This window comes from Polyodon spathula, chromosome 8, assembly GCF_017654505.1.
Source record: "Polyodon spathula isolate WHYD16114869_AA chromosome 8, ASM1765450v1, whole genome shotgun sequence".
Lineage (NCBI taxonomy): Eukaryota > Metazoa > Chordata > Actinopteri > Acipenseriformes > Polyodontidae > Polyodon > Polyodon spathula.
This window is the reverse complement of record NC_054541.1, coordinates 6,628,821-6,656,402: the sequence shown is the minus strand read 5'-3', so window position 1 is coordinate 6,656,402 and position 27,582 is coordinate 6,628,821. Positions and strand designations below refer to the sequence as shown.

The following is a 27,582-nucleotide window of genomic DNA, read 5'->3' as shown; positions in this document are numbered from 1 at the left end:
AATCCGCAACACATACACAATAGTAACATATATATGAACAGATTAAAGTACGGTTGTTACTGATGAGCTAGGGAAATCATTTTTGTTAGCTTCTGATAAGAATAAAAGCCCCATTGTTCCCAAAAATAGTTCCTTAAATTGTGTGGAAAATGAGTGTTCACACTAGCTAACCTCATATATCAAGGCTGTAGAATAACTTGTTAAATGTAAAATGCAAAGTAAAAAGTTCAAAAAATACCGTGAGGATATCATAATAACTATTGAAACCCTAACAAAACAGCACACAAGGTTCTTTCTACAGTACCATTGCATTGCTGCTGGAAATAATTTGTTAATACTGTAAACTGGTGCACCAAAATACTACATTCTGTGTTAGGTTATGAGGTTAAGCTTGTGTTTCTCATTTTTCCTCTAGTTTTGCTAAATTTATTGGTATCCCTGAAAATATTTTCATGCACTATTCAAACAGAAAGCACGAATCAGCATGCTGTCGAACAAACGCAGTGGTACCCCAACATGTATCTATGTATGATAAAACTGGGGTGCAAACGGTATTACCCATTTAACCTTATTAAAAAATAAACATTAAATATATTGAATAGATAGACAAGACAAGACATCTCACCAATTCAGTGATGCCCCTAAATATTGCCCATTTAATACAGACGCATTCTAGGTACTCTATGTACAGTTCTTTATATGTTTTTGTTTATTCACCTAACAAAAAGAAATGAGCTTGTCCTATAAGGTGTTTCAGTAAAGTATGTGTTCCTTGTGTAATTTTACTGCTTTGAGTCTGCTTCTCCCCCTGTTTATCACTATATTTTTGCATGCTATTTTTGCAGTTTTCCTATGCTTTTCCTACGGTTACACAATGCATTTACCACAGTTTAACCTGGTTTGTCATGTTTATTAAAATGCTTTACCATGCTTATCGGTGCTTTACATTGCTTACCTATGCTTAACCATGCTTTCACTGTGCTTTACTTTTACAGACAGAGTCCATGCAATATGTCCCCAGTGAATTTATTTCATTGGATACAGTGTGATTTAAACACAGGTACGGAAAGAGGTCAGATTTTTTCTAAACCGTGGAGTTCAGCAATCCTAAAATAGTATCTTTCCAATTGAACCTAAACAGTGAGCATTTTAATGAACTGTGTCTTCAGGGTTTAAGTGATCAAAGCCTATTAAGCATTAATAGTAACTTCTTGTAACAGGATGAGCCCAGCCATTTGGGTCGTCATGCACCACCAATCAAAGCTATAGCAGTGTATTTAAAAAAAAAACAACAACAAAAAAAAAAAAATCGCCTCGCTCATTGCGTTTGTCATAAACAGTATCGCTCATGCAAACAGTATTTCCCATATATATATATATAATATATATATATATATATATATATATATATATATATATATATATATGCTTTTATATATACTCTGGGTATATATATATAATATATATATATATATATATATATATATATATATATATATAGATAACGGGTTTTTGTTTAGCAATACCTGGGACCGCCAACTCTTTTCCTGTTTTACCAGGCAGAGCTATACTTTATAAACTGTCAGATTATGAAAAAAAAAGGTATTATCCCATTTTCAGCTGTTGTGAGGCCACAGAGACATGCATTACCGATAAAGTAATCTGTCACCGTTATCTACCTTTAGGGCAAGAATCAATCTCTCAAGAGCTACATTCTGAAATAACTAATTATATCTTCATCATAAATGAGAAGTTTTACACACAGCTCAAATTCGTATTTATGCTAATTTAATGGTATCCTTTTATTTTGGACACCTGTTTTGCTAAGCATACATGAAGCAACAAATAGGCTACAATAAAAATGACAAATGTATATGTTTATAGAGTGGACAGGGTCTACATAATCCAGAATTAATCTGAGTTGCCCAAATTCTTTTACTGATAAAGAAGTTTACGTCCCCCTAGATGTGTTAACACTAATTTCATAGTGACCCATGAATAAGCCGTAAACATTGTATCGATTACTCACTGCAAGTCAACAGTGTAAAGAATCAATCGATATCAACCATTTTTTGTTATAGCTTTAATTATGATATGTATTATTTTCATATGCGCTATGTGTTAATCATAATGTAATTAGTTGTATAATTGCTGATACTGCAGTACTTATTGAATTGCCACATCGTTTTTTTTTTCAATAAGGGGCTGTCTCTAAATGACCCTAAAACAACTTCTTATTGTGAAGTATTATGGCTTTTAAATACCAGTACAATATTATTACATGTAAATGTAACGTGTTTATTCATTGCGAACTGACATATGATTTTGATTTAAATTTGATTTATAGATTTTGATTGTTGCATCTTAAAAATAAAAAAAAATAAAAAATAAAAGTTTGCATGATTAAAAAATAATGACAGTCACAGTTTGTTAGTGCTCTGTCGTTGTTATTTGTCCGTGATTATCTGAAATCATAAAAGAAATACAAATCATTGTTTTCAATAGAACGGCAGTAAAAGTGTCAATCGTGCAGCAATCATGATGAGAATTTTGAGACGCACCCTAAATGTTTTCCCGTGTGCTACCAGGCATGTGAAGTGTGATAGTGGAGTTTTGCTTCACTCAAGAGCACAGAGCTGGCACAGGACGCAGCTTGTGGGGAACGTGTGCTTTTTATAAACCTTACTTTTTTAGTTTTACTTCTGGTGGTGGTTCTTATTTAAGTGCTGCGGCTTATTTTTGTTATTCTGGTCTAAATATCCCAAGGACCTGCAAAGACCGGCAACTAAATACTCATTAGAAGTTTCTAACACACACACACACACACAGATGAGGCATTGATTACTGATGTTTGAAGGGGGAAACATTGGAATATATTTATGGAAACATACAAAACACGAAAACATCGCTTCCTTATTGTATGTTTAAGTGTTGGGTAAACGATTACAGACATCGTTCCACAGCCTAAGATTCAAGCATGAATATATCACAGTTTCTCAAGACCCACCGATAGGAATGTATTAGCTGAAAAGACGTTCTGTTGTGGATTTCAGTGGGGTAAACAAACATTTTTAATTTTTTTTTTTTTTTTTTTTTGCATTCTGCTTTTAACACATAAAAACAATGGATGAAGACGGAAAGTCGGAGAATTGTTCGCAAACTGCAAAGGATTTAGATCGCCAGCTGCGTTTGAGACTATGCGTTTTAAATGAGATTTTGAACACCGAGAGGGACTATGTGCGGACTATGCTTTTCCTGCAGTCAGTAAGTACATGGCAAATACCATTACGTTATATTAGCTTAGATAAGCAAACCTTTGTTAACCAAAGATGTAATGTTTCGATTTTTCTGCAGTGGAATTTTGTATAACAACACTAATGTTAAATATTATAATGTCAGTATTTCAGTGTGAAGTTGTGGGAATGCAAATGTTTATCTAATTCATGGAAACCTTGTTTTGTCAAAGGAGTGTAATGCTATATGTAAACAGACAGAAGGTTTACAGTAGAATGAAGTAACGATTATCTTAGCAGAGGATGCACACATTTATCTTGCAATAGTTTTTTGGCACAGACTCTGTTTTTAATAGACAAACTATGTGCGCAAAAGAAGTACCACTGTTGATTTGGACGGGACACTGGAACTTTATGAACTGCGATTTAACAAGAGGTGTTAAATGTTATGTAACAAGAGGTGTGTGTTTTGCTGCAGCTGTTTTAGAGAGCAGGCGACTTGCTTGTGTAGCATTAACAGAAGGCTACTGTGTAGATATTTGAGGAGCATTGGGCAGCGGAGCTCTGACAATTAAAATCAAAACAGCACTGACAATTTAATTATGGTGGACAAGTTATATTGTGGGTAACCACTTTCATTCTGGATCAGTTTTATGCATGACCACATGTTTTTGTGTTCAAAATAGAAATTCCTTTGATTTCCTTGTTAAACATCTGTCAAGCCACACAGTTTATCGCTACATGCAAAGCTTATGGTTTTTAATCCGCAGCATTTTCAGAAAGTACATACCACATGTATAGTACAGAAATACAAACTACTAAACGCATTAAAGTAAGAAGAATCTTTAATAATCTACTGTGTTTGGAATGTACAGCTGTGCGTTTCAATATTTTCTCAAATGATCGGGCTGGGATTTCTTACTGTTGCTATTTAGATGGTGTTTAAACTCTACGGCAGCCTGCACCTTGTATTATTCTTAACTGCTATTGTTCTGCTCAAGGCACTTCAAATGCAAATTAATTGTCAATCCTCTCGTAGTGTCTTTAATGAATGAAGAGAAGGGTGAGATGTAGAACATTACCCAGAGGGCACAATATTTCCGGAAGGGAATTGGATGCACTATTTTAATTCAACAATTGCCCACAGTAATCACATGATTTGTTATTTGGTGTAATGATAGCGGCACCACATTAGGGTGAATGTTTTCGATTTGAATAGGACACATTTCTTATCAGAACAAAGACTTCCTTTTGTTAGAAAAGACAGGACTAAGCCACAGATCATGTAGTGCACCCTAATAAGACAGGTGTCGGTTTTATCACTTATTTTTCTTATACCAAAAATCCAGGGCTGTTTTATTGATGGATTAAAGCTAATTTAAAATGAAGTGGAGCTCATAAGGTGCAGCATGCATGTAACAGTAATGAAGATGAACTGTGAGCCCCTTATCCCTTCTCTTCCTTTAGGAATGGAGCTTTACTGCAGAGCGGAAACTGTACCCTCTTTGTTTGACTGCCCTTGGTTGTCCCTTGGGGCTGTGGATTTTAATGGGGTTCAATGTAATACAGTTGCAGACTATGCAGTGCAGAAAAACATCACCAATTTTGGAATTTCAGAGGCTCAACTGGCTTGCTTTTCTTACTCGTTCACCTGTTTTATTTTTACAAATATAATGGCTATTGCAAGTAGTCAAGTGTGCACTGGTCCCTAGAGCCACACATCATGATTTCTGTATCACAGTGAGTGCTTCACATTAATGAAATATTTTAGTTCAAATGAAATTGCTCCATTGAGGGACATTTTTTTTTCCCCTCGCACCAAAACATTTTATGAACATAACATGGATAATTCCTTCAGGACATTCTTGGAACATAACCCAGGTGGAACGGATAAAGAAAACATCTGGAGTTAATCTAGGTCCATTGAAGAATGGGACTGTACACCTGCACATCTTTTACTCAAAAACATATAGTAGTTAAATAAGCAAATAAATAAGTAAACTACCATGTTCCAAGGGGTCAAACAAATGCTTTAAACCCATGTTAGCCGGGTTCTGACAACCCAAGAACCACTGAGAAGAGGTGAAACACACATATGTGGTGTTTCTTTTTGTTAACTAGACTTCTGCAACAAAAATGGACCACCTTATTAAATGCCCAGTGTGCAGATATACGCCCATGGGTCATTCATATAATGCATTACAGATAGCGATATGCTTTATAAGGCATATTATATGCTAAATGTAACAAAATCCAGAGTTGGAATGACTAATGGAATCTGAATTACTGTGCCTTTGGCAGACAGCTGTGCTAACATTATTATTATTTTGTTTTAAAAAAGACAGTTGCTCAACAATATCTTGTTTATTTTAGGAAAGCTCTCCTTTTATTGTTACTAATACTTGTTAATAGGCCAGTTGATAAGAGAGGGAGTCATTCCAGGTAATGAAAGAAACATGCATACATTTGTAAGACAATTTTGCTATGTTTCTTCAGTTCCCAGGAACCTTTCCCCCCTGTTTGGCAGCCCCTTGTTTGACAAGTCCCTGTCTGGGAGCAGTGCAGCCCCTCTCTTTATAAGCCCCTCCCCCATTACATCATATGGAATCCCTTAATTCCATCCACACCCCATGGAGAAGCAGGGCTGGTGAGAGGAGCAGCAACCACACACAGCTGCCCTCGGCATTAACTCATTCACTGCCTGCTGGAATCGCTCATTCACATCAGAGTACATTTGTGGTTTGTGTATATCACTGTGTCTGTTGGGGCTGCTCATATTTTGCAGTTAATATGCATATTTGCTCATTTCAAAACATGACTTTTCATATTTTTTTTTATGATGTTTGATAAGTGCAATGGGATTTCCCAGCAGTTCAGATAGGCTACTGGTTTATTTCTGATTAGACGGATAGCAGCATTGTAGCTCATTGACACCAGTGTTAGGCTGTCCCTAGGCTGAATTTGAACCCATGACCATATGTATCAGAGGCCAAGCACTGTACGTGACCACCTGAGTCCAAACATTTACAATTTCTAAATAGGCGTGTCTTCAAAATATTTGAATAGTAGCAATAGTAGTTTATGACCACAGAAAGTCATCAATTTCCAAGGGTACTAACCTAACTAATCATATTTAAAATAAATGCACTGGGGAGGTCATTAAATAGAACCACCATTTAGCCTATTTTCCAATTGCAATCGTGTAATTTCTCTTGGGGTTTTACTGCTGTTCACTTATTTTCTAGTCTTAACACACGAACAACATGCTCTATTGCGATTGCTTTTGCTAGCCCCGCTGTGTCCTCAAAGCGCAGACTGCTAGTTCAGCCCTCTGTAAATTGCATATTATTAAAGCACCCAACGTCTCCACCCTAACAATCGTGTGTTTGCATTCCCTTTAGCAGCATAGACATTAAATGTTACCTATTTTGCGCAAGTCCTTCAGAGCTCTGTGGTTTCCTGCTATTGCTTTGAAAGCTGTGCCATTTAAAAGCTTATTTGGTATAGCTGAGGCGTCTGGCTTCAAGCTAGAAGGCCTGCCATACGGTTTGTGTAAAGATTGCCAGGCAGCATAGAGAAAGAATGGGGGACTGGAGACTTGAATCACTCTAAGCGTGACTTCTTGTCCTCATCAAATAAGTCCCTTTGTGCTTCAAATGCTGCTCTGGGGTATAAGTCACATGTTTAATTTGCAGGGAAGGTAAAATAAACCCCACAAGATGGCTGTTTGAGTCCTTCATATTTCAGCTAGGGCTTTTATAAGATGCAGCTGTAATTTTAGTGTTTTCATGAATTACATTGTCTCATTTACCATTAAAGTTCTGAACATTCACTATTAACTTTAGAATAAGGAGTACTGTACATGCTCCTAACAGGGTCAATATATTTTGCGAAATTCCTTTATTGCAATATTATTACAACTTGTTACTTTTTACTCAACTGCATTCCAAATGTCTGTCTTCTGTAAGGAACGGATCTATATAATGTTGTGTAATCATATGGGTGTGAAGTGGGACCATGTGTATTTTCAGAAGCCCCTTTATCGAGTCCAGCTGCATTAGGAATCGTCTGTTTCCCATACTGCACATGGGACACTGTAACTAATGCAAACCATCATGAATCAAATCCTGGTGTGTTAGATCAAAAGGCTTTCCAGACTGATGACGTTTTATTGCTGTTGCTTGGTTCTTGGCTGACGGCTGTGTCAAAAATGGATGCAAGCTGAGGCGATAATGCACTTTGTAGAGGCTGAGCCAGAGCTAAAACGTCCATAAAGAAGATATGGGAAACTGGAAAAGGCTCTGTGATGTTCCTGACTGGCTACCTTATGCCTGGCTTCCATAAATCAAGCAGTCACAATCCCAGCCTGGCTGCAGGATTTCATGCATTCTTTACCCTGACAATCTGCTTGTTTGAATTTTTAATGAGAAGGTCAGCTTGTAGTGAGTGCCTACATATAGCATTAATAAGTGTGTTTTCTGTCACCATTTCCAGACAGCCAGATGTACAGAATTTACTTTATCTAAGCTAACTTGTTTGTGTTCTTGAATGTTATCAGTGTGCAGTCTTGTTTTCGAATTGGACAGGACTAGATATGGTTTTCAGAGTAGCCCCAAAGCACAATGCCAGTGTTTTGTGTAATTATTTCTATATATCCCTGCAAATTGATAGTGAAACTTTTCTGTGCCCTAGCCAAGTTTATGTTATCCAGTTTGGTGCTAAAATGTAGGTACGTTTCTCTTTTAGGAAAGTGTTTTGGATACAAATCACGTGGGCGGTTTTATTAAGAAATTTCTTGTAGGATTTTAGTAATACAGACCTCTTAACTCCATTATTTGCACCTAAAAAGTCTGGATCTCAACTTCCCAATCATTCGTCTTTATTGTGGGGCTCTTAAGATGTTTTCATTTTAAATGCATGCTTTTTTGGTTTTCAGAAACTCCTCAGAAAATAAATTGGTAAAAAGTGGGGAGTTCTTGTGATGCTGTACTGTTTCACTATAAATAAAGAGTATGGGCCCTTGGCAATTCTGTCAGGTTTACTGAACTTGGTTGATACAAAAAAAATGAAATAAAAAAAAAAAATAATAATAAGTCAGTAAAAAAAGGAAGAGGAAATTATAAATATGATAAAAGATGATAAGTTCTTTCAACCAAAGTGCAAGCATAAAAGTGTTGTAACATAAGATACCGGCTAAACTCATCATTGACAATGCCAAGTTCATTTTCTACAATAATCATGTCTAAGAACGCTACTACTATTCTGAAGCCTGGAAATTTGCGAGGGCAATGTGTTAACAGCTCTGGCCAATTTGAAACATCTGTGTTTTTTTTTTCTTCTGATTTTTAATAAAGCAGCATAATGACCACCTGTCTAAGACAATGCGCAAGTAATTAACCCTTCTTGAAACCAAAAAACTGAGCCCCTTAGAGGATTAAAAATCTTTTACGAGTCAACAAGAGAAATTGTCACTTTTCTGCTAAACGTGCGTGGCAATATCGTTCATGTTTAGACAAGATTTCCTCCTCAGACTCTACAAGTGGAAGGGAAATTAATTGTTTGAATGAATGTTGTACTATATGTAAATAGACTTTAAACTCCTTTGACTACAGTCTCTTAATACAGTAAGATGTAAGATGGCATTCCTAGATATCACTCACAACTCATTCTGGCATTGAACCACAGGATATGTGAACAACTACACAAACAGGATGGTGGGACAGTTCAAAAAAGGCATGTTTCTGTTTCCTGCACACAACCTTGCTGTTTCTCTGTGGCCCTAGGCAGCCTCACTTGCAGGCTTGCATTCACTTATTTTTATTGCCTGTGACTATAAATAGCCAGCAAACAGCGTAGCACCGCGAAACTCAATTAAATCCTCATCCCCCTTTCTCATGATGTACCAACACGCCCGTTATAGATAATTACATTTCTGATCCGGAAAGGTTAGAATTTCATATTCTGCCAGATAGAGGGAAGTAACAGATATGTGTTAACTGCTTATTTCTAAACTGGGAAATCTCCAAGAGAGCTGAGATTGCTTGTTTCATATATGTATCTGGAGTTGCTATTAGAGTATATGTGTGCATACTTAAGCATGCACTGTACTGTACATTACCACATAAACAGAAGCATTTTGTTAGCAAATGATACATCATATAAAACGACTAAAAAATCATACAAGGACTGTTCCATTTATTTAGATTTTATTTTCTACATACTCAGTTTAGAATGCGTGTACGTTTGCTCATTGTCCTTCCAAACATCAAAGCAAAAGCTCGCTCTTTCAGAATCTCCCCTCTAATTTCTGAGCTTGTATGCAAAGGCATGTTCTGTCTTATTGATCCTGCTATGGTTTGTTTGTTTGTTCCAGAACCAACCTGCTGTAGGGGTTCATCACTCATTGTGTCCTTTGCCAGAAGTGGGAAGGGCAATACTGTTCCCTGTTGAATCCTCGTGCTTGTTTGCAGTCTGTCTGCTGTAATGAGTTTTTATGTGTGCCTAGTGTGAGAGTGAGGAAAAATTAAATGCTATAAAACTCACTGCTTGTCTTAGACTTTTCCCTCCCTCTATATGTTTTGGTTTCGTATACGTTTTATACCTGTGTGTAAAACATACTGTGTATTTTGTGATCGTAATCAACTACAATATGCAAATACAATACATTTGTGTACATTGAATAGCCCACTTTGCTAATTCAATTATTAGACATTGCTTAATGTATTTTCATTTAATGCATGCTATGTCCTACGCAAGCTGTTGTTCGCAGAAACATTTTGTTTTATGCTATTATAGTATCCAGTTTAAACAGATATATGTTATTTGCTAAAAAAAAAAAAAAAAAAAATTGAGTAGTACCTTCTGTCACAATTCATCTTCATATGTCTAATATTTGACAGCTTGGGGTCAAATACATTGTCTCATTTTTATTAGTTCTAATGTAATCAAGCTAAGCAGTGGGAATGTAATACAGAATGCGACCTCCCACATGCACCCTCCAGCACTTAGAAATTACAACATGAAGTATATTGTCTTTCTAAGGGTGGTAGAGTGATAGGTGACTATGTGCAGTTGAGACAAACTGTATAGTTGCACTGTGCTTGTATTCTAACCTTAACTGACGCTCAAATAATGGATTCCAAAGTTGAATACAATACAATACTGATTTCCATGCCATTTAAAGAGAAAAAACAGTATCCTAAAAGTTATAACCTTTGAAATAATGTTCTAGTTTTCTATCCAATGGGGTCTATTACATTGAGCACAACAGCAGGAGACCTAAATACTCCCACAGCTGATAATTAAATCAACCGAAATGTAGCTTCCATTGTGTTGGCGGTTCTAGAATAACTTATACATAAAAGGGGTCCACAGATATCTGGATACAGGTCAGATACTGATACCACAGATACAGGCCACTGCATGCATTGGGTATGTGTTGTAACATTGACTGAACTTAATGAATTCAGTCACATGAGGAGCTGTATCGTTCCATCCACTATAGCACCAGTGACCCAAAGTAGCATTACTACAATACAATGGAGAGAAGTCTTCTTAAATTAGGAGATTTCAGTAGCTTTTATTCCTTTTAATTTCTCAAGATAATAATTTCCGATTTCTCACGGGTAGTGAGTGCTAATGACCAAAATATAATGCCATTGCAGCCATGCCATATTTGGTTTGTGAATAAAGTTAGTCAGTTCTGACATTTTAAAAGGTCAGCAGCAAAAAGAGCTTGGTTTCTGTTATTACCGATAACTTCTTTAAAGAAAGCTCACAGTTTTTTTCTTGTCCTGAATTTTAAATCCACAACGAAAGGAAACTGTGCTTTTATGAAGTCACAATTCCTTGAAATAGAGATCTTTCGAGACCTACTGACTTAACCTGCTAATGTGAAAAGGATTGCCTGCACCATGGTTGCAATGATTTACTAATGAAAATTTAGTGGCCAGCTGAACTTGGTAACAAATGAATAAAAAAAATATAAAACAGCAATAACAATGTACAATATTGGAAAGCGTTTCTGTGTTTTCCTTTCTTCTTTTAAGTAATATTCACCAGTGCTTATATATTTACAAACCTGAAAGGCTAATGGATGTTTGTACATTAACCTCTGGCCCCTTCCCTATGAGTATTTAAAGCATTTCTATTGTTTTCTGAGGGAATTGCATGGATAATTTAGGCATGAGGTAGGGCTAGAGGCTTGTCAAGAGACCCAAACTAATCCAGATGTTCCAGCTGGAGATAACCTGGCTGCCTTAGCTCTTCAGCACTGGTGTGCACACTTACATGCTTATGGAAACATTAGACTGAACCCTCAAAGCAATTTGTACTATTAGGAAAAGCCTGGGTATGTCCTTCAGCAATACATTCTCATCATGAACTTGATATATCCAGTATAGATGTTTTTCATTAACAAAGCCAAAGCTATATATTTTGTCATAGACTAGACTGTGCTCAGGCTGATCAGCGGTATTATTTGGCATCCCAGAATATGCTGACGCATATGTGACACTGCGTACGGATCACGAGTTACATGGAGCATGTTGCATGTGTATCTTTACTATGGCAGCAAACTGTAAAGAAAAGGTGTAAGTATAAGCTAAAGCCATCTGATTCCGCACTGTAAAGCACATCTTTGTATGTGCCATTCAAGCTGAGGTGCAGATGTGGAGACCAGGTGCCCATTGGTGTTCCCTGGAACAGAAAACAACTTGAGATGATTTCTTTTCAGCCCAAAGTTTAAGTTGGTTTTGGTGTATAAATCAGGATGCACAATGATGCCTTTAGCAATATGAGGGCTCACGTTATAATTTATGGCTAATTTGATAAGTCAAGCAGAACAAGTGGAAAGGTTTTTGAAAGGTCATGCCAGGGCACACTGGCTATGTGGTGGCCTGTGTTTAGGAGTATATAAGCTCAGGCTTAAGGTGAGTTGGTGGGGATAGCGTTGCACAGCTAGTTGGCATTTACCCTGTCTGCTGAAAGAAACTTGGGCAGTATGTGAGGGAGGTTCCAGGTAATTTCAAAATTAGTTTACGTCAAAGGTTAACTATATTTAACCCTTCATGTATTAATACAAATTGTGATCAGATGAGGTGCTCTCAATTTGCTGTTGCATCTTTCATTACAATCATATTTATGCTGCTTTACAAAAAGGACTAGAGCAAAGTCTTCATCGAGTGGATTTACTGTAGAAAAGAAAAGTGACGCAGGTAACAAGTATTGCAAAAACAAGTTTGGGCATACAGTCGAACCCCTGCGGTATGTACAGATTTATCAGAGGCTCTGATGGAAAATGGAGAAGCATCTCTTGAGAGTCATACCAGAACCTCTGAGATTTGAAACCATGATGTGTTTAAGCTATTTCGGTACTGTTTAGTACATACACATTACTTTAAATACTGCATTATATACCAAAATCAACAGATACTTCTTTTTTTTTTTTATAGAAACATGAAGGTTAGATGTGTTTTTGCAATGTAGCACCACAGTCATTTGTGCACATTCACATTTAGAATTTTGTTGTCTTACGTAATTGGCAATGGTGGTGAAAAGTGATTTGTAGAATACTGTTCGTGATTTGTGATGTCATATGTTCTGTAGGCTGAATTCCTAACATTTTTGTTGTGATCAAACCCTACAAAATGCCTGAAAGAAACATTACATAAGTCAGCATGCACTGTTGATCCTGCCCACTAACCTGCATAAGGGAACGCCTACATCTTTCACATCGGGTTGCCAGTGCATTTTGAAGTAGGCAGTAATACTAATACAATATCTCCATGTAGGTTCATTATATTTCAAGAAATTACGCATTAATGGTACCTATTGATTTGACTTATTGTAATTTCATTATAGTTTTACTCCGATTAATGACAGAGACATTTGTTTACTTAAACCTGTTAAAACCAGCAAAAATCAAACTTGTAAAATCTATTTTATCTCATTTGGACAACTTTTTTTGTGCTTTACTTCCATGTAGGATTTGGGGGAAAGCAATTTAGCCTGGCAACACACACAACTTCTTTTGCAACAGGTGTGGGGACACAGGGTCCAAGATAGTGTGGGAGTCCTAATACTTACCGGACAGGAAGTGTATTTATAGTGTGGTGGCAGGACTTGAAGTTGTATTGCCTTGGATAAACCCATTTCAACAACATTCACTTGGGAGGAATACTGTCAAGCGGACCATGTGGTTGCTAGCACATTCAAATTGTGTACGTTTCAAAATCAATTAAGCCGGTTTTCAGGTTTTCTTATGATAATCAAACATGATTTGACTGTTTTTATTTGTGATCCTTTGCAGTAGTAAGAAAAAAAACAAAACAATATGCGTTTGCACACTAACAAAAAAACAGCTGTAGGGTCAGTAGCATTTATTTGATGTCTGTCCCTCCTTTTTTTGTCCTCAAATTAATGCCTCTGTGTTGAAATAGAAACTGGTGGCACTTCTTGTTATCGCCATGCATGACCTTCACTGCCCTGTCGATATCGTTTCCGGTTCCACATATAAGGGCTCCTAGGATGGTACGGATAACCTCCCTGTCCCAGACTCACATTTATCATGTATTTAACCTCTCAGCTTTTTAGGGGAGCACCACTGCACATGTGTGGGCAGAGAACATTATGTGTCACAGCTTTTAGTGTCATACTCAAAGTGATGGCTGTTTTTTTTCTTTCTTTTTTTCTAGCTTAGAAAACAAATCAAACTGGCAGCTTAATTTGTGGGGACATTAATTTGCTCTTAGAAAAGTTTGTCATCATTTTAAAAGCACACTGCTTATAATTTGTACAGCATCTTCAGCATCTTGTTTTTTTTTTTTTATCAGTTCTCTCCCTTTGAGCTGTTAGATGGGTTACCATGTGGTAGTGCTGGTGAATGAACATGAAGCAGGGTATGTGAATGTTGCTTTGTGTAGCATGCTGTGTATTGACTGTGTCAGATATCGCAGGGAAATTGACCTCAGTGAAAATGGATTGTCAGTGGGTGACAGAAATGTGGAATGTGATATGCATTGAAATGATTTTCTTATCATTTAGAAAGTAGGAAGTAGTAAGTGACAGGTAAATGCTCTTTACCACTGTATAGAGTCCTACATTTCTGCTTGTGAGATTTTGTAGACCTTATTATTTAATACGCTTGTTGCCTTGTAAGCTCATGTTAATGCTATGAATAACAGAAACTCATACTGTGCTTATTTTCATGTTTTCTTTGTTTATATTTTAGTTTTCCTAACCTAAGCTACAGCTGGAATGCAGGTCACATTTCAAACTGCTTGCGGTTATGCAGTGTAGCAGGAGCATGCCTGTTTAGTTGATAGAGTGAAAAGTAAAAAATGGCCATGCCTTTAAGGAGAGAGGTAGCTTTACCAAGCGTTGAAACTGCATTTTAAAAAATGTAAACAAACCACGAATTACAGTCTGGTTTCCGATGAAGTAGAGTACACTGAAGGGTAGGTTATGGAAGAATGTAGTAAGTAGTCACATAGGAATTGTGTTTCACAATAATATTCAACAATGTTACAGGTCACCGCCATTCCTTTGAGCAATTCTATGGCTGTACAGTACGTGTGACCTTCCTCGCTAAAGTCATTTCAGCATGTGCTTTCATTAAACAGGATAACCTCAATGGTGTCTTAACTTTTATAAAACAGTGTTCTGGGGATTGTCTTGGGTTACACAATCTGTGGTATCACGTGGGTCTGGAGTCTCCAGACAGCCCAAGAGGCCAGCGGGCGAACAAAAATACAGCTTGCGAAGACCAGCAGTCGCTAGTGTTTTTTACCTTGGAGGTCCTTGACTCAAGCCAAGTTGAGCCACAAGGGGAAAGACCTTTGAAGGTTTTGTGTTATCATGTTCTCAAGTTGACTGAGTGAACACAGTAGGCTAAACCAAAAACATCACCAGTTTAGCATACTTTACACAGCTGACTCTTCTCCAGATTGCACAACTCCTAAACTGGCCTGCATAAAAAAACAAGGTACTCGCTCCATGCTTGGCTTAACTCCCCAAAGGACAAGGTCTTGAGATGAGCATTGGCCATTTAAACATATGGTTGAGAACTTCAGCAGCTAACAAAGTTGGGAGGTATTCCTTTATGTTGACATATGATACTGTTTGTCAGCTTTTTCATGATGTGTGAATCAAATGGATACATTCCATACCACCACGGACTTTCTAATCTGAGTGCTTGTTCTGATGGGTTTTAGATTATTTTGGAACAAAATGAACTCAAATTGTCTGTTAAACATTAAGGCACATTTGTGGTGACCTATTGTAAGTTGATAAGCAGTCAAGGTGACCTGCAATAAAGACCCTGAAAGCCTTTCATTTAATTGTCTTTGCCCCGTGGTATATGCTAGATTTGTCAACTTTTGATTATGTGGAACATTGGTCGAACTCTCAACCTTTACCACTACACGAATACAATTGAATTGTACTCGTTAACAGATATTTTACTAATCAAACACAAAAGCACTAATTTACTGGCTCAATCTGAAAACACTGAGAAAAACAGAAAGTGGAATATTACTCTGGTGGTTAGATGTACATTTCCAGTCAGTGTGTATATCCAACCTTCATGACCAGTCAGTATGCATATCCAACCTCAATGACATGCTTGTTAGCCATTCTAGTGCATAACCCTGTGTTCTCATAGAGTATTCATCCCACAACTCTTTAGCTATGGACAGATTTAAATAATGTGATCCAGATGGCAATTGAAATCTGTTCTGATGTTATCAGTACTGACACATGCCAGCTCTGATGGAGTTACTGTTCTTAAGCAGATAGGGTTTCAGGATGTAGTGCACTTACTCATTTGAACTGATTAGAAACCTGTAAAGTAAAGGAAAAGAAAAACCTTCTTCAATTACTAGTATTTAAAATTACAATGTAGAAACATGTGCCTTAAAAAATAGTGGTCAAAAACCACTATCCCTCAAGAGATCATATACCTGCATGTTGAGAATGCTGAATCTGACCCAAGCACTGGAATGAGAACTAAATTGCATTACAGAGGCTTTTAGTTGAAAACCCTTATGCTATACATCATCTGAAGTGCAAGCTACACAACTTTCCGCTAGACTAAGTGTAAAAGGTGACGTGATCCATCATCTGCCTTACAAGAAATCTTTATATTTTACAGAAGTCCCAGGATTAGAAATGATGGTTTAGCTTTGGTTATTGTAATCGTTCTTAATGTCCCGTTCATAAAATGTACATTGATGGGCATTTCTGGCAGCATCTTGATTTTCCATGGCATTAAAGCATGAAATCTAATCTGTATACTAGTTGGCTAAGATTAGAAATAATGCTTGATTCATGTACAATAAGGATAATGGGCTCTTTATAATCTTCCTCTTTCATCTTCTCCCTTTCATGAAGGCTCTGCTTACATGTATTTGCAGATGTTCAGATATGTCAGTAGCTTTCGCTCTTTGGTGTTTTTTATGTAAGCTTGTAATGGTCTTATCTTGCTTCTAGTTTATCTATGACATCTCCTTTACCACTTCCTTGAAGAATGCCCTTGTACATGCACCTAGAGCAACACAGCCTGTTTTCTTTGCTGTTTCCTGTTGTCATGTATCATATGGAAACACTACTGTTTTGGTTCTTTTGGTTTACAGACACCTGCCTACCAATTTGAGAAATCTCAATACTCCTGAGACAGCTGTTTATACCCACACTGCTTGAAGGGTGTGCATGCATGTCACAAAGATGGCTGAAGTGGGGGGCGTCAGAACCAGGGAAAAGGAATGAACACAAAGACAGATGATGTGAAATGATGATGGCGCTTGCTTGAGCCGGTTTATTGCAAAATAAAAGGGTTTAAACAAACAGAAAACAGGACACGGCACTATACGCCAAAACAAAAAGACAAACAAAACTGACTATACAGACAAACACGGTGCACGGACAGACACACTAACAAATACGGTGAGCAGATAAATAAACAAGTATCATGCTGGTCCCACCAGCACACAATAGCAATTGATATTTTCTTCTAATTCTCCTCCTCTCTCTCCCGTTCTCCACTCACCGAACACCCAACCGTGAGTGAGTAAAACATGCATCTATATATACTGTTGTGCTGGGATTCAATTACTAATTAATTATTCACTTGAATCCCAGCATGTGAATGAATTATCCTGTGGACACATTTATAGTTTGTGAATTAATCAGATAATATTTATTGTAATGAATCAAACGTCAAGCAGAAAGGAGTAATACATATGATTTGAATGCATAGGATACGATAACAGATGATGGTTCAGTTTCAGAACAGGTCTACCTTTTGAAGGGTGTCCCGTTAATGAATAAAAATTGACAAAGGGTTCCAGCTGGCTTCCTGTGCTAGTGGGGGCTTGTCACAAGGCTAGCTGAGTGGTGACATCACAACCAGGAAATTAAACCAAAACAGACAGTACTGGTGATGAAGCTGGTGCATATTTTTTATGAAAACAGAAAACAAAAGGTTGTAACAAAAAACAGCAGATGACACTTGAGACCAAATTAAACAGACAAACAAAATGAATAGACACTAACAAACAGGGTGGATGAACACTGAACACAAAACAGGTACGGTGCTGGTGCTTCCAGCACTCGTTATATTTATTTATTTTTATTTTTTTAATTCTCTCCTCTCCACACCCATTCTCCACTCACAAACAGACAACTCGGAGTGGGTGAAAACGTGCACCTTGTAGACATCTGTACCGAGACAGACAATTGGAGTCTCGGTACATCTGCTCGTGAAGTGATGTGCAATCCTTGTGCCAAAATACAAATCTACATTTTACATTACTTGTGCTCATAACCCACATTATATACCGTGCTTTTATACATATACACCCACATTAAACAAACAACATGCAACATATAACACAAAATACATATAGGGGCAGGGCACATTGCCACAGGGCTGTATAACCCATTTCCCTTACTGCTGCAGAAATGTGGACAGCTGAAACAGTGCTTAAAAATTTGTTACCATCAGCATCAGCTCAGCCTAGAATCATATTCTAGGAGAGTTGGAGGGGTTTATGTAAATAATAGAGTAATTAAGAAGTGGTTCTCTTTCTCATGGGATGGGGGAGTTGGGGATTCATATATTTGCCATCCGTTACCCATTTCAGATGTGTGAGCAACTCAAATCCCCGTGGACTGGCAATTAAAAGCGGAAGTTGGGGACAAGGGAGAGACTAAAAGAAGACATTGTTGAAGAGCGCTTAGTAAAAAACCTTTAGGCATGAAAAAAGCTTGCTAAGAATCCAGCCCATGAATATACACTCAGTCCCCCCCCCCCTGAGTTTGCTGCCAGCCAGAGAAGGGAGGGCACTTGGGGGCTTTGTCATTCAGGCGCACTGTAGTCGTACTGGGCCATTGTCCTGCTCTACTGGGCCCTGCCAGAAAGAGGGGGGTGCTTTATTCAATTTCACACCACAAAGACGAAAGGACTCCTTCTGAACAGGGGCAGCCCTTCTTCAGCAAGCCAAACTCTCGCTGAGCAGCATAATGAGATTATTGGCGGGGAGCTTCACTTTTAGTTGGATGATGGGAGTTCAGAGCTCCCCTTTTTCTTGACCGTTACCAGTGTGGAATAAAACCAGAACCTTGTTAGGAAGAACCTTCAGGCCATCTGCACTACCGCTCCCCCCTGTAAGTTCAGTGTACTCTAGCCAGCTTACTAAGATGTTTACTGGCATGTATGTTGTATGTCATTGGGATGCAATCCTAATGCACAGGGGATTTGATGGGGATTCCCCCATAGGGATTACTGTACTTTGACCAGTTTGTAATCTAAATGTGTTATTCTGAGGCTGGCTAACTGCAAACACTAGATGAAATTGGTTACTTCTTTTCAATGTGAAAATAACTTCAGTTAAACCAGATGTTACTGTACCTACTGTACAAGGAAACGTTGCTGTGGAGTCGGGGCTTGAAATGATTGTTTGGTGTGTGTTTGTGTGTGGAATTTTTACTTTGTGTTCAATAGTGGAAACATCAGAAGAAAAGAAGACTATAACGAGGCCCCTTGTTAGTGCAGGTTCTGCAGAAAGAATCCTTTCAGAATCGAGGCTTGACGAGTACAGATTGAACGCAAGCTGGATTTCATCCTTGCTCATGGAAACGAGAGAACCCGAGTTGAACTCCCTCACTGTTTGATTAGTGAGGTTGTTGTGGTGCAGTAAAAACCCTTAATCGCCACTTTGCAATGTTGCTGTCAAGCTGAGCTGAAACTCGGCATGCCGTGTAGCTCAAGGCTAAAGATGCAACCGAGCTTTTACATGATTAAGCAACAAAAGGAAGACAAAAAACGTGTGTTTTTAGAGGCTCATGGAATGGGGCATGGGCTAAAACAGATGATGGCAGAATGTATTCATGAATGCACGTAGTGGTATTAACAGAAATGTTTACCGTCATCATTACATTCCAATGCACACAAACATATCTAACAAGAAGGGTGAGGTTTGCTCCTGCAATTGATTATTAACAAACTGCAACACACTGTATTTGCTGTGATCGTTACTGCTCCTTAGTGCAAATCTAAAGACATTAATAGTTTCATGATAAATGCAAGTTCAAACAATTTTTGTTTACCAGATAATCCTCCAGTACTGATTTTAACACCAGAAACTTTTAACTATTTATTTTGTTACTGATATTACAGAGACACCAAATGCGTCTTAACTAACATACATGGTAGGAACAACCTACTGCAAATATAGCTTCATTTAATGCAGTACTGGGGAAACCATTCAGCAGTGATCAAATTGGACTTAACTGAGCTATTGTGTGCAGGAGAGAATAAGTGAGAAATCTTTCAACAAATTAATCACCACCTGTCACGTGATCTCCCGTGACTGCATAAACTAAACCAGGCTACTTCTTCCCCCTGCATTAAAGTCATTCTTTCTTGTCTATAAATGTTGAATCATTTGTTCATAAACTGGAATTCATTAGAAAGAATGCTCTCAGTGGTCTGCACTGCCCTTTCTCTCCCCAGGTCATGGGTTCACATCCTGGCTTTGATTGAACTGGGCCTTTGACGTTCTTTTAAGATATGATAAAACATTTTTTCCCCCAAATCTCAGGAGTTGGAAGGAAAAACTGAGGATGAAGACCTTGTCTGCAGCTTTGTCGATTGATGCCTTTCCAAAAACACGCGTAGCAGGTGACCTTTTCCAGATGCACTACTGGCTACCAGAGTACTTTTTTCATGCTGTCGAATTGTTGCATTAGAAAGTAAAAGAAACAAACACAACCAGAAATAAATCAGGGTATTTTATAAGTAACTGAATGCTGATATTATTAGGTGCTGACAATTACTTTAAGAAGTTTCCACGTGCCTACCATCAACCTAAAGTGCCAGCTACAGTATTGTTCACATACATACAGAACATACTGTAATAAAATGGGGTGCAGGCTGAGACATGCATACAAGAACAAAGTGTAAATGTAATCAAAGATGGACTATAAAGTCCATCTTACAAATACCTAAAGGACTGAGTGAAATGATATTTGATAGTGCAGTTCATAACAGAGGGCGCGCTTCTCAATTATAGGGGACTGACAGAGTGACCTTAATGATGAGCTGGTATTTTTCATCTCGGAGGTCAAAAGTAGGGTGTAAGCAATTTGTTTTTGTTTTTTTTACCTTTGCGGTAGATAAATATTCTGTTCACAACGTTTTAGCATAACTGATTTATCTGTGATCCACCAGTAAAGATGTTATCAGTATTAAGTATCACATGTGTTTTGAGCGCCTCCGACCTTCAATTTTCAACAACATCGATGTTCGAGCATGAAGGTGGCAGCATAAGCTCCAAACTAATACTTTTTAATGGTTACTGGTGCCTTTCACCAATATGACAACCGTTCAAGTCACTTAACCTCCTTGTGCTCCATCCTACGGGTGAGATGTTAAATCAATGTCCTACTGTAAGTGACTGTGCGTATTATTCACAGTTCACAACCTAACTGTAAATTTTATTATTTGAATGATTCAGTTCATGTCCACTGAATGCAATTTCATGTGGTGATACTAATTGTGAAAAAGCAGGCTGATTTAAAACAGAATCGTCTTCATAAAGTCGTCTTCGCTACTCTGCTTCTTTTTGTAATGCTCAGTTCATGGGAAAAGGCTCCTTTTCAGTTTATTGAGTTTTCACTGATTGCACTCAACTTTCACAAGTGTTCTTTATGACTGTAACCTGGTAAGAACTCACCCACGCATTGAAGGGACCCACATTTTCACTGACAACTTTTAAACAGCTGCGTCAATGCACTAGACTGCACCCATTGTAAGATCCAAAAGCGAAGCAGCATACTGTATTTAAGCATAGTTTTTATTTTGTTAATTACCTGGTAAATCAATTCTGAACAGAACATTATCCCAGTATTTAAAAAAAAAAAAAAAACTTTTCAATTTGTGCTTTAGGCTGTTAATATACAGTAAACACTTGATATAAAAACATGACATTTGGATAATTTCCACCTCCAGGCACCAGACTCAGTACAGAAGGAGCACAGGGAGTTTTGCTTTAATGTTAAATAGATGCTTCTGGGTCACTCCGAGAGAAAGCTTACAGCTGACACTTTAATTGTGGATTGTGTCTCTGTTTTGAAGGAGTTACTAGGGCTTCAGTACTGGCCGATAGCATTCACTTGTGAGCGAGGGTGTAAAAATCCTTTTACCCCAGCTTCTCGCTTCTGCTTTTTCATATTAATCTCCCAAAGTTTGTTTGTTTTGTAAGGTCAGAAATGTAACATCTCACTTGCACGTGATATGAGGATGTCTGCCTTGTATATAAATACCAGGACTTCCCCTTTTATTCATTCTTGTTTTTAAAGCTGTTTAGTCAGTGTCGGTGCACATGGCGTCAGTGTTCTGTTACATTTTAAAGCTGATTTTTTTTGTTGTTGTCCTGGAATTGGCCCATGTTGCTTTAAGAGCTAGTGGAACAAATGCTTTATATACCTCCCATCTTCAGTATGACCTGCAAACAGTCAGATCAAAAGGGCACATGTTAACGAACAAGGTCTAGTCAATCCCTGTAATGACAGTTATTAACAGTCATTAGCCCTTTTCAACTCCTGCCATATAGAATAGACAACAGGTGCAAACCTACAATTACTTGATCTGTCTGTTTTGTGGCGATTATGGCAATGTTGCCTAAACAAAGACGATTTTTTTCTTATTTGAAGTCTCTAGTCTCAATCTCATTATTTATTGACTCAGGCAAAGTTAATCTGGGTTTATTTGTGTTAAATTAGGAGACTAAGTCAAGCTAATAAACATTTTCGCTAGTGCCACCTTCAGTGTGTTTTAGCGTTATGAATAATCTAGGTGTGTTACACTAATAAATACATTATTTAATTCAATAATGTATGTAGATTTGAGAGCTGTAACAAATATGCTGAGTGCAGTGTCTAACATGTGGTGAGTGGTTTTATGGTCTATTAAAGATAATAGCAACTTGGATGCAGCTGATACAGATGTCTGGACCCTTCAATTCAGCAAACATTTATGTGAGCTTTCAGAAAATGAAAATATTGTGACATTGAAAGAGAGTTTGTATGCATTGCCTTCGTTGTGGTTGTGACATATTGTTAATACCACTGTACAGTACTGTATATAGCACAGTCCTTCATATAAAGGGCTTAAAATAAAAGCATCCATTGCTTCATATTGCACATTTTAATATGTTATTTATGCATGCAGGATAAGCAAAAGGTCTAATCTTCAAAGGATTTACATTGGGAATGATTTTCATCATGTTTTGCTGGGTTATTTTCGTGGCATGTAACACTTATTCATGACTATTGCACATGACATTCTAACAAATCTGCATCCACTTTGACGTTGAATAACCTCGTTGCTCTGATCATTGGTTTAATATCTGGATTGACCATGGACGGGCATGGTAAGAATGATTGATGCTTCATTGATGACCATGGCTTTCGTTTGGTGCAGTACCTTGGGTTATCATAAGTTGTTGAGAAGAGGGTAAAGGTCGGACTGAACAATTTTGTATACCAATACATTTTATCTTGAACACTGGTAAATATGTCATGCTTCGATGGCCAAAACTAATAGGGCAAATCCTTGAGGGTTGCAAAGACCACGAATGAAAGCTGATTTATGGAACACATATTCAGTAAAATGCAAGTTTGTCACAGAGGTGTTATAAGGTATATTTGTTGTATCAACACTGTGCTTCAATTCAGATTATGCCATGTTAATGGTGAACTGATTAAGTAAATAAGTTGAAAGATGTTGAGGCAGTTATATATTTTTCACACAATTAACTCATACACAAGCATATGGCCTGGACAATCTGTGCGTTTTGGATTTCGTTGTCTGGAAATTAGTACTTAATTTGCAAGTCCTGTCAGAAGAAACAAATGTAGAAAGAATGGTTAATTTTTTTAGGTTCATCTGACGGTCAGACTAATATTAGCATGCAGGAAACCCACACAACTGTTAAGCTTCCAGTTTAGTAAGCCAGCACAGATGTGGCTAAAGAGACCCGTCCAAGGCAAACCTCCATCTTTTCTCCAAAACACCACAAATCAAACCCAGATTGTATTTGGAGTGTACAGTGTGAAATGCATTAGTAGTTTCAGTGAGTTGATGCTTATGTGATCTTTGACCGTCTGGGTAATCCGCACTCACTGCTCTGAGCCAAACTAAATGAATTTATATGCTTCCACTGTAGCTAAAAGTGGTGACTATACACAGAACATCCTTCGTGGTTAAACAAAGCAGAGACAATATGGTGAGATTATTGTTATAAGCCTTAGGAAGACTTGTAAAAAAAAAAAAAAAAAAAACAACTGTAAGACTTCACGACAAATCCCTGTTTACAGCAAGAGTCAGAAATGTATAATCTCTATCCTTCTATTTGTGTTATGGGGCCAGTATGTTGTTCTAAAAGAGAAGTTGATCTTTGACGTTCCCCTCTTGTTTTATTACAACATAGGACATTGTTACTCAAAATCACATGTGGCATTTAGATTTATTTCCTTAGGTACGGTATATCTGTGCCCTTTACAAAATCAGTCTTGCAGAGTAGCAAGGGATACTGTGGTTTATAATGTTGACAAAGCATGTTTATTACACTTCTGGAAACTCTGGCATGATGTAGAAACCAACTTATGTAAGGGTTCTTTATTTATGTATTACATTTTTTAATAGAGATTTTACAATCCTGTGTCAACTAATAGGAAACCAAAAATGATGTCGCTTTCGAGGAATACTTAATTGTCTAATAATCAGGGTAACTGTCTAATAATCAGGTCCTTTAAATGTTAATTGAACACAGTTAATGGCAGAGATCTTATTTTTGTATTTCAGATGAAAATCCAGATTCATTAATGTGTTTTGTCTGTCTCCTTTGTACTCCTCATGATTATGTGTACAAGAGATAGCCAGCATCACGAAGCATTCCTTCCTAGGGACACCCTCCTTTCATATTGAAAACAAAAAACATTACAGAATGGAAACGCTGGAGGCTGTGATGAAGCACTTTACTGTGTTGGCTCAATGTGCATTCCGCTACGATAGAGGACATAGCAGTACTGCAGTGCAATCCTGTTTATTACCTATTTGTTTTGTTATAAAACCTGCTGATCATTTCCACATTCTTAAATATTAAAAAAAAAACATAACAATTTAAATTGACTTGACACTACTGTGGCAAAGTGATAGAGGATACAGGTGAGTGCAGAGCAGTGCAGGTACAAAACACATGGACAGTTACTTTCAGGTGCAGGGGTGTTTATTGATAATAATAACAATGTCCAGAGCCCTAAGGCAAACACCTGTAAATAATAAATGCTGGAGTGATACAGCGGCATGTATCACTCATAATTGTAATTCCTGGGTTTGACCCGCAACCAAAAGTCCAGGTTTTATACACATCCACACTAAACACAAAACACAAACACAAGACACTGAGTGAATTTTAGTGCTGGTGGTGATTACAGTACTGCGTGAAATGCTGGGGTGAAAAGTGATGTCCGGGTTAATGCTGACTTTTACTCTAGCTCCGGATCGTTTTACTGATAGTCTAAAAAAAAAACAAAAAAAACAAACAACAGTTACAGCCGACACTTTACAAACACAAAACAAAGACTCACAGTTTTCAGAAAAACTTTTACTCCTTAGGTTAACTCCAACCATTTACAGAGGAGCAGATTACTTTGCTACACCCCTATTTTATACCCTGGCTCATGACCTCTTGGTTAATGACGCATCAACGCCTCCAATCCACGGATGCCACGCCATTTCCCATTCGAGTGCCGTAACTCAGTCCCTTTTTTAGCTAGCCGACTTCCACCTACCCAAAGTGTCATGCCTTTTAGTCCAGGGTTCACTGCACCCTTTATCTAGTATCCTCTCAGGTCGGGAGAGAGATCTAACTCCAAGCGTCATTCGATCTCTGTCACATTACTCACAACTTGAAATAGCACAGGATACAAAGGTAATATAACAAGCATTCGTATTACCAATGTCATGTTGAGCTATACTTATACTGTAGTTCCCCATTAACAGAAACATACACATTTTTATCAATAAATGGGCAGGTCCTTTTTATTTTAATTATTTAACACCTGTGTTTCAATGTTTAACATAATCTTTCAAGTGTCCTTTAAGGAGCCCTGTTTAAAACCCCTTCAGCTGGATTCTGTGTGCAAACAGCAGCTGTAATGTTATTTGAGGGATGCATTAACACAGTGCTGTGACCAACAGCATACTGTCAGTGACTGCATGTACTTTACACCACTCTTCCCATGAGAACCTGTTCTGTATTTGTTACTTGAACTGCACACAGACTGGAGGTACACAACCTTGATCTGGGTGCACAGAGGATACAATGTCAGAGCTGATGGGGCTGATTAGAATGCAGAGATATTGAGTAAGAGTTGTGTGTGTGGTTTGTCAGTTATCGTGAAATAATAAGATACCAGAGAGCAGCAAAGGTTATTACGCAGTTATCATTCACGACCCAACAAGTTTCTTACTGCACTGTGAAATAAAGCAGCACTTTATGTATAGTATGGATTGCAATGGTTTTGCTTAGCTGGATCACTTCTGTTTTAGTCTCAAGGACAGCTTGGTTACATGGTGTTCACTCTAAATGGGTTGATCTGGGTTGCTCTGCAGAACCTACATGGTGTTCTCTCTGATCTGGGGTTACAGCAGAGGACCTGAAATAAGACTGAAACAAGTGCAGACGGCTGTTCTTTGTGAAAGCCATCTGCATGCCATGATTGTATATGTGCTGTTCAGATTTGGAAGTCTATGGAGGGTGATTAAGATGGACCACAACACATGCTACCTAATTCATTTGCACTAATCACTCACTTTAACAATAAAGGGTGAAAAGGAGACCCGATCATTCAGCTCACGAAGATGAACAATTAGATTTTGACATGACAGATTTCACTCAAAGTTGTGGACTCCCTCCTCTCCAGCACACTCACAAGTAGGGATCCAGTATGCAATACGGGCAGTCATATTGGAACTGAAGTTGGTCAGCAGTAAGCAGACTGCAGATTTGCAAAAAGGAAGAAGAACTTGGTGGAGAAACACAATACGAAGTTTAACAAATTTAGCAACTTGAGAAAGTCTAAGACAAAGATCAATAACAAGCTGCTGCAAAGCATGTTTTATGTTTATATTATTACAGATTTAGACAAAGTCACTGGGGACTATAAGTTACTGTATAACAACATGAATATTCAGATATGTATTTTTATTTAAAAAAAATAAAATGTTATATGTGTGTGTGTGTATATATATATATATACAATCAAACTGGATATTTTCTAACCAAAGATGTCCTTACTAGTGTCACTTCTGGCAGTACAACAAACAATTATTATAATTGTATTTAACAGATGAAACAGATGAGCCTCATCTATCTATCTATCTATCTATCTATCTATCTATCTATCTATCTATCTATCTATCTATCTATCTATCTATCTATCTATCTATCTATCTATCTATCTATCTATCTATCTATCTATCTATCTATGGCTCTATCTATCTAATCTACTATATATAGGACTGACTTCATCTGTTAAATATGAGGACTTCATCTGTTAAATACAATTATAATAATTGTTTGTTGTACTGCCAGAAGTGACACTAGTAAGGACATCTTTGGTTAGAAAATATCCAGTTTGGTTTGTCTGTTTCACTTTTCAAATCTTCTGTTATTTTCAAATCATTATATTTCATATTTCTCAAACACTGTATTAGTGTTGGCATCCTGATATTGCACTAACAAATTATAACATAAATACAGAATGTAAATATGTAAATATATTC

The 27,582-nt window shown here is 37.5% G+C and overlaps 1 protein-coding gene across 1 annotated transcript in view; it reads left to right on the top strand.

Moving 5' to 3' along the window:
• Nucleotides 1-2,622: 2,622 nt before the first annotated feature.
• Nucleotides 2,623-27,582, top strand: part of LOC121319256 (phosphatidylinositol 3,4,5-trisphosphate-dependent Rac exchanger 1 protein-like) — a 112,389-nt gene continuing 87,429 nt past the window's right edge. The window contains exon 1 of the mRNA XM_041256486.1: nt 2,623-3,264. Within this exon, the coding sequence (XP_041112420.1) occupies nt 3,124-3,264 (141 nt within the window). The 5' untranslated portion in view covers nt 2,623-3,123. The remainder of the gene's footprint in view (nt 3,265-27,582) is intronic.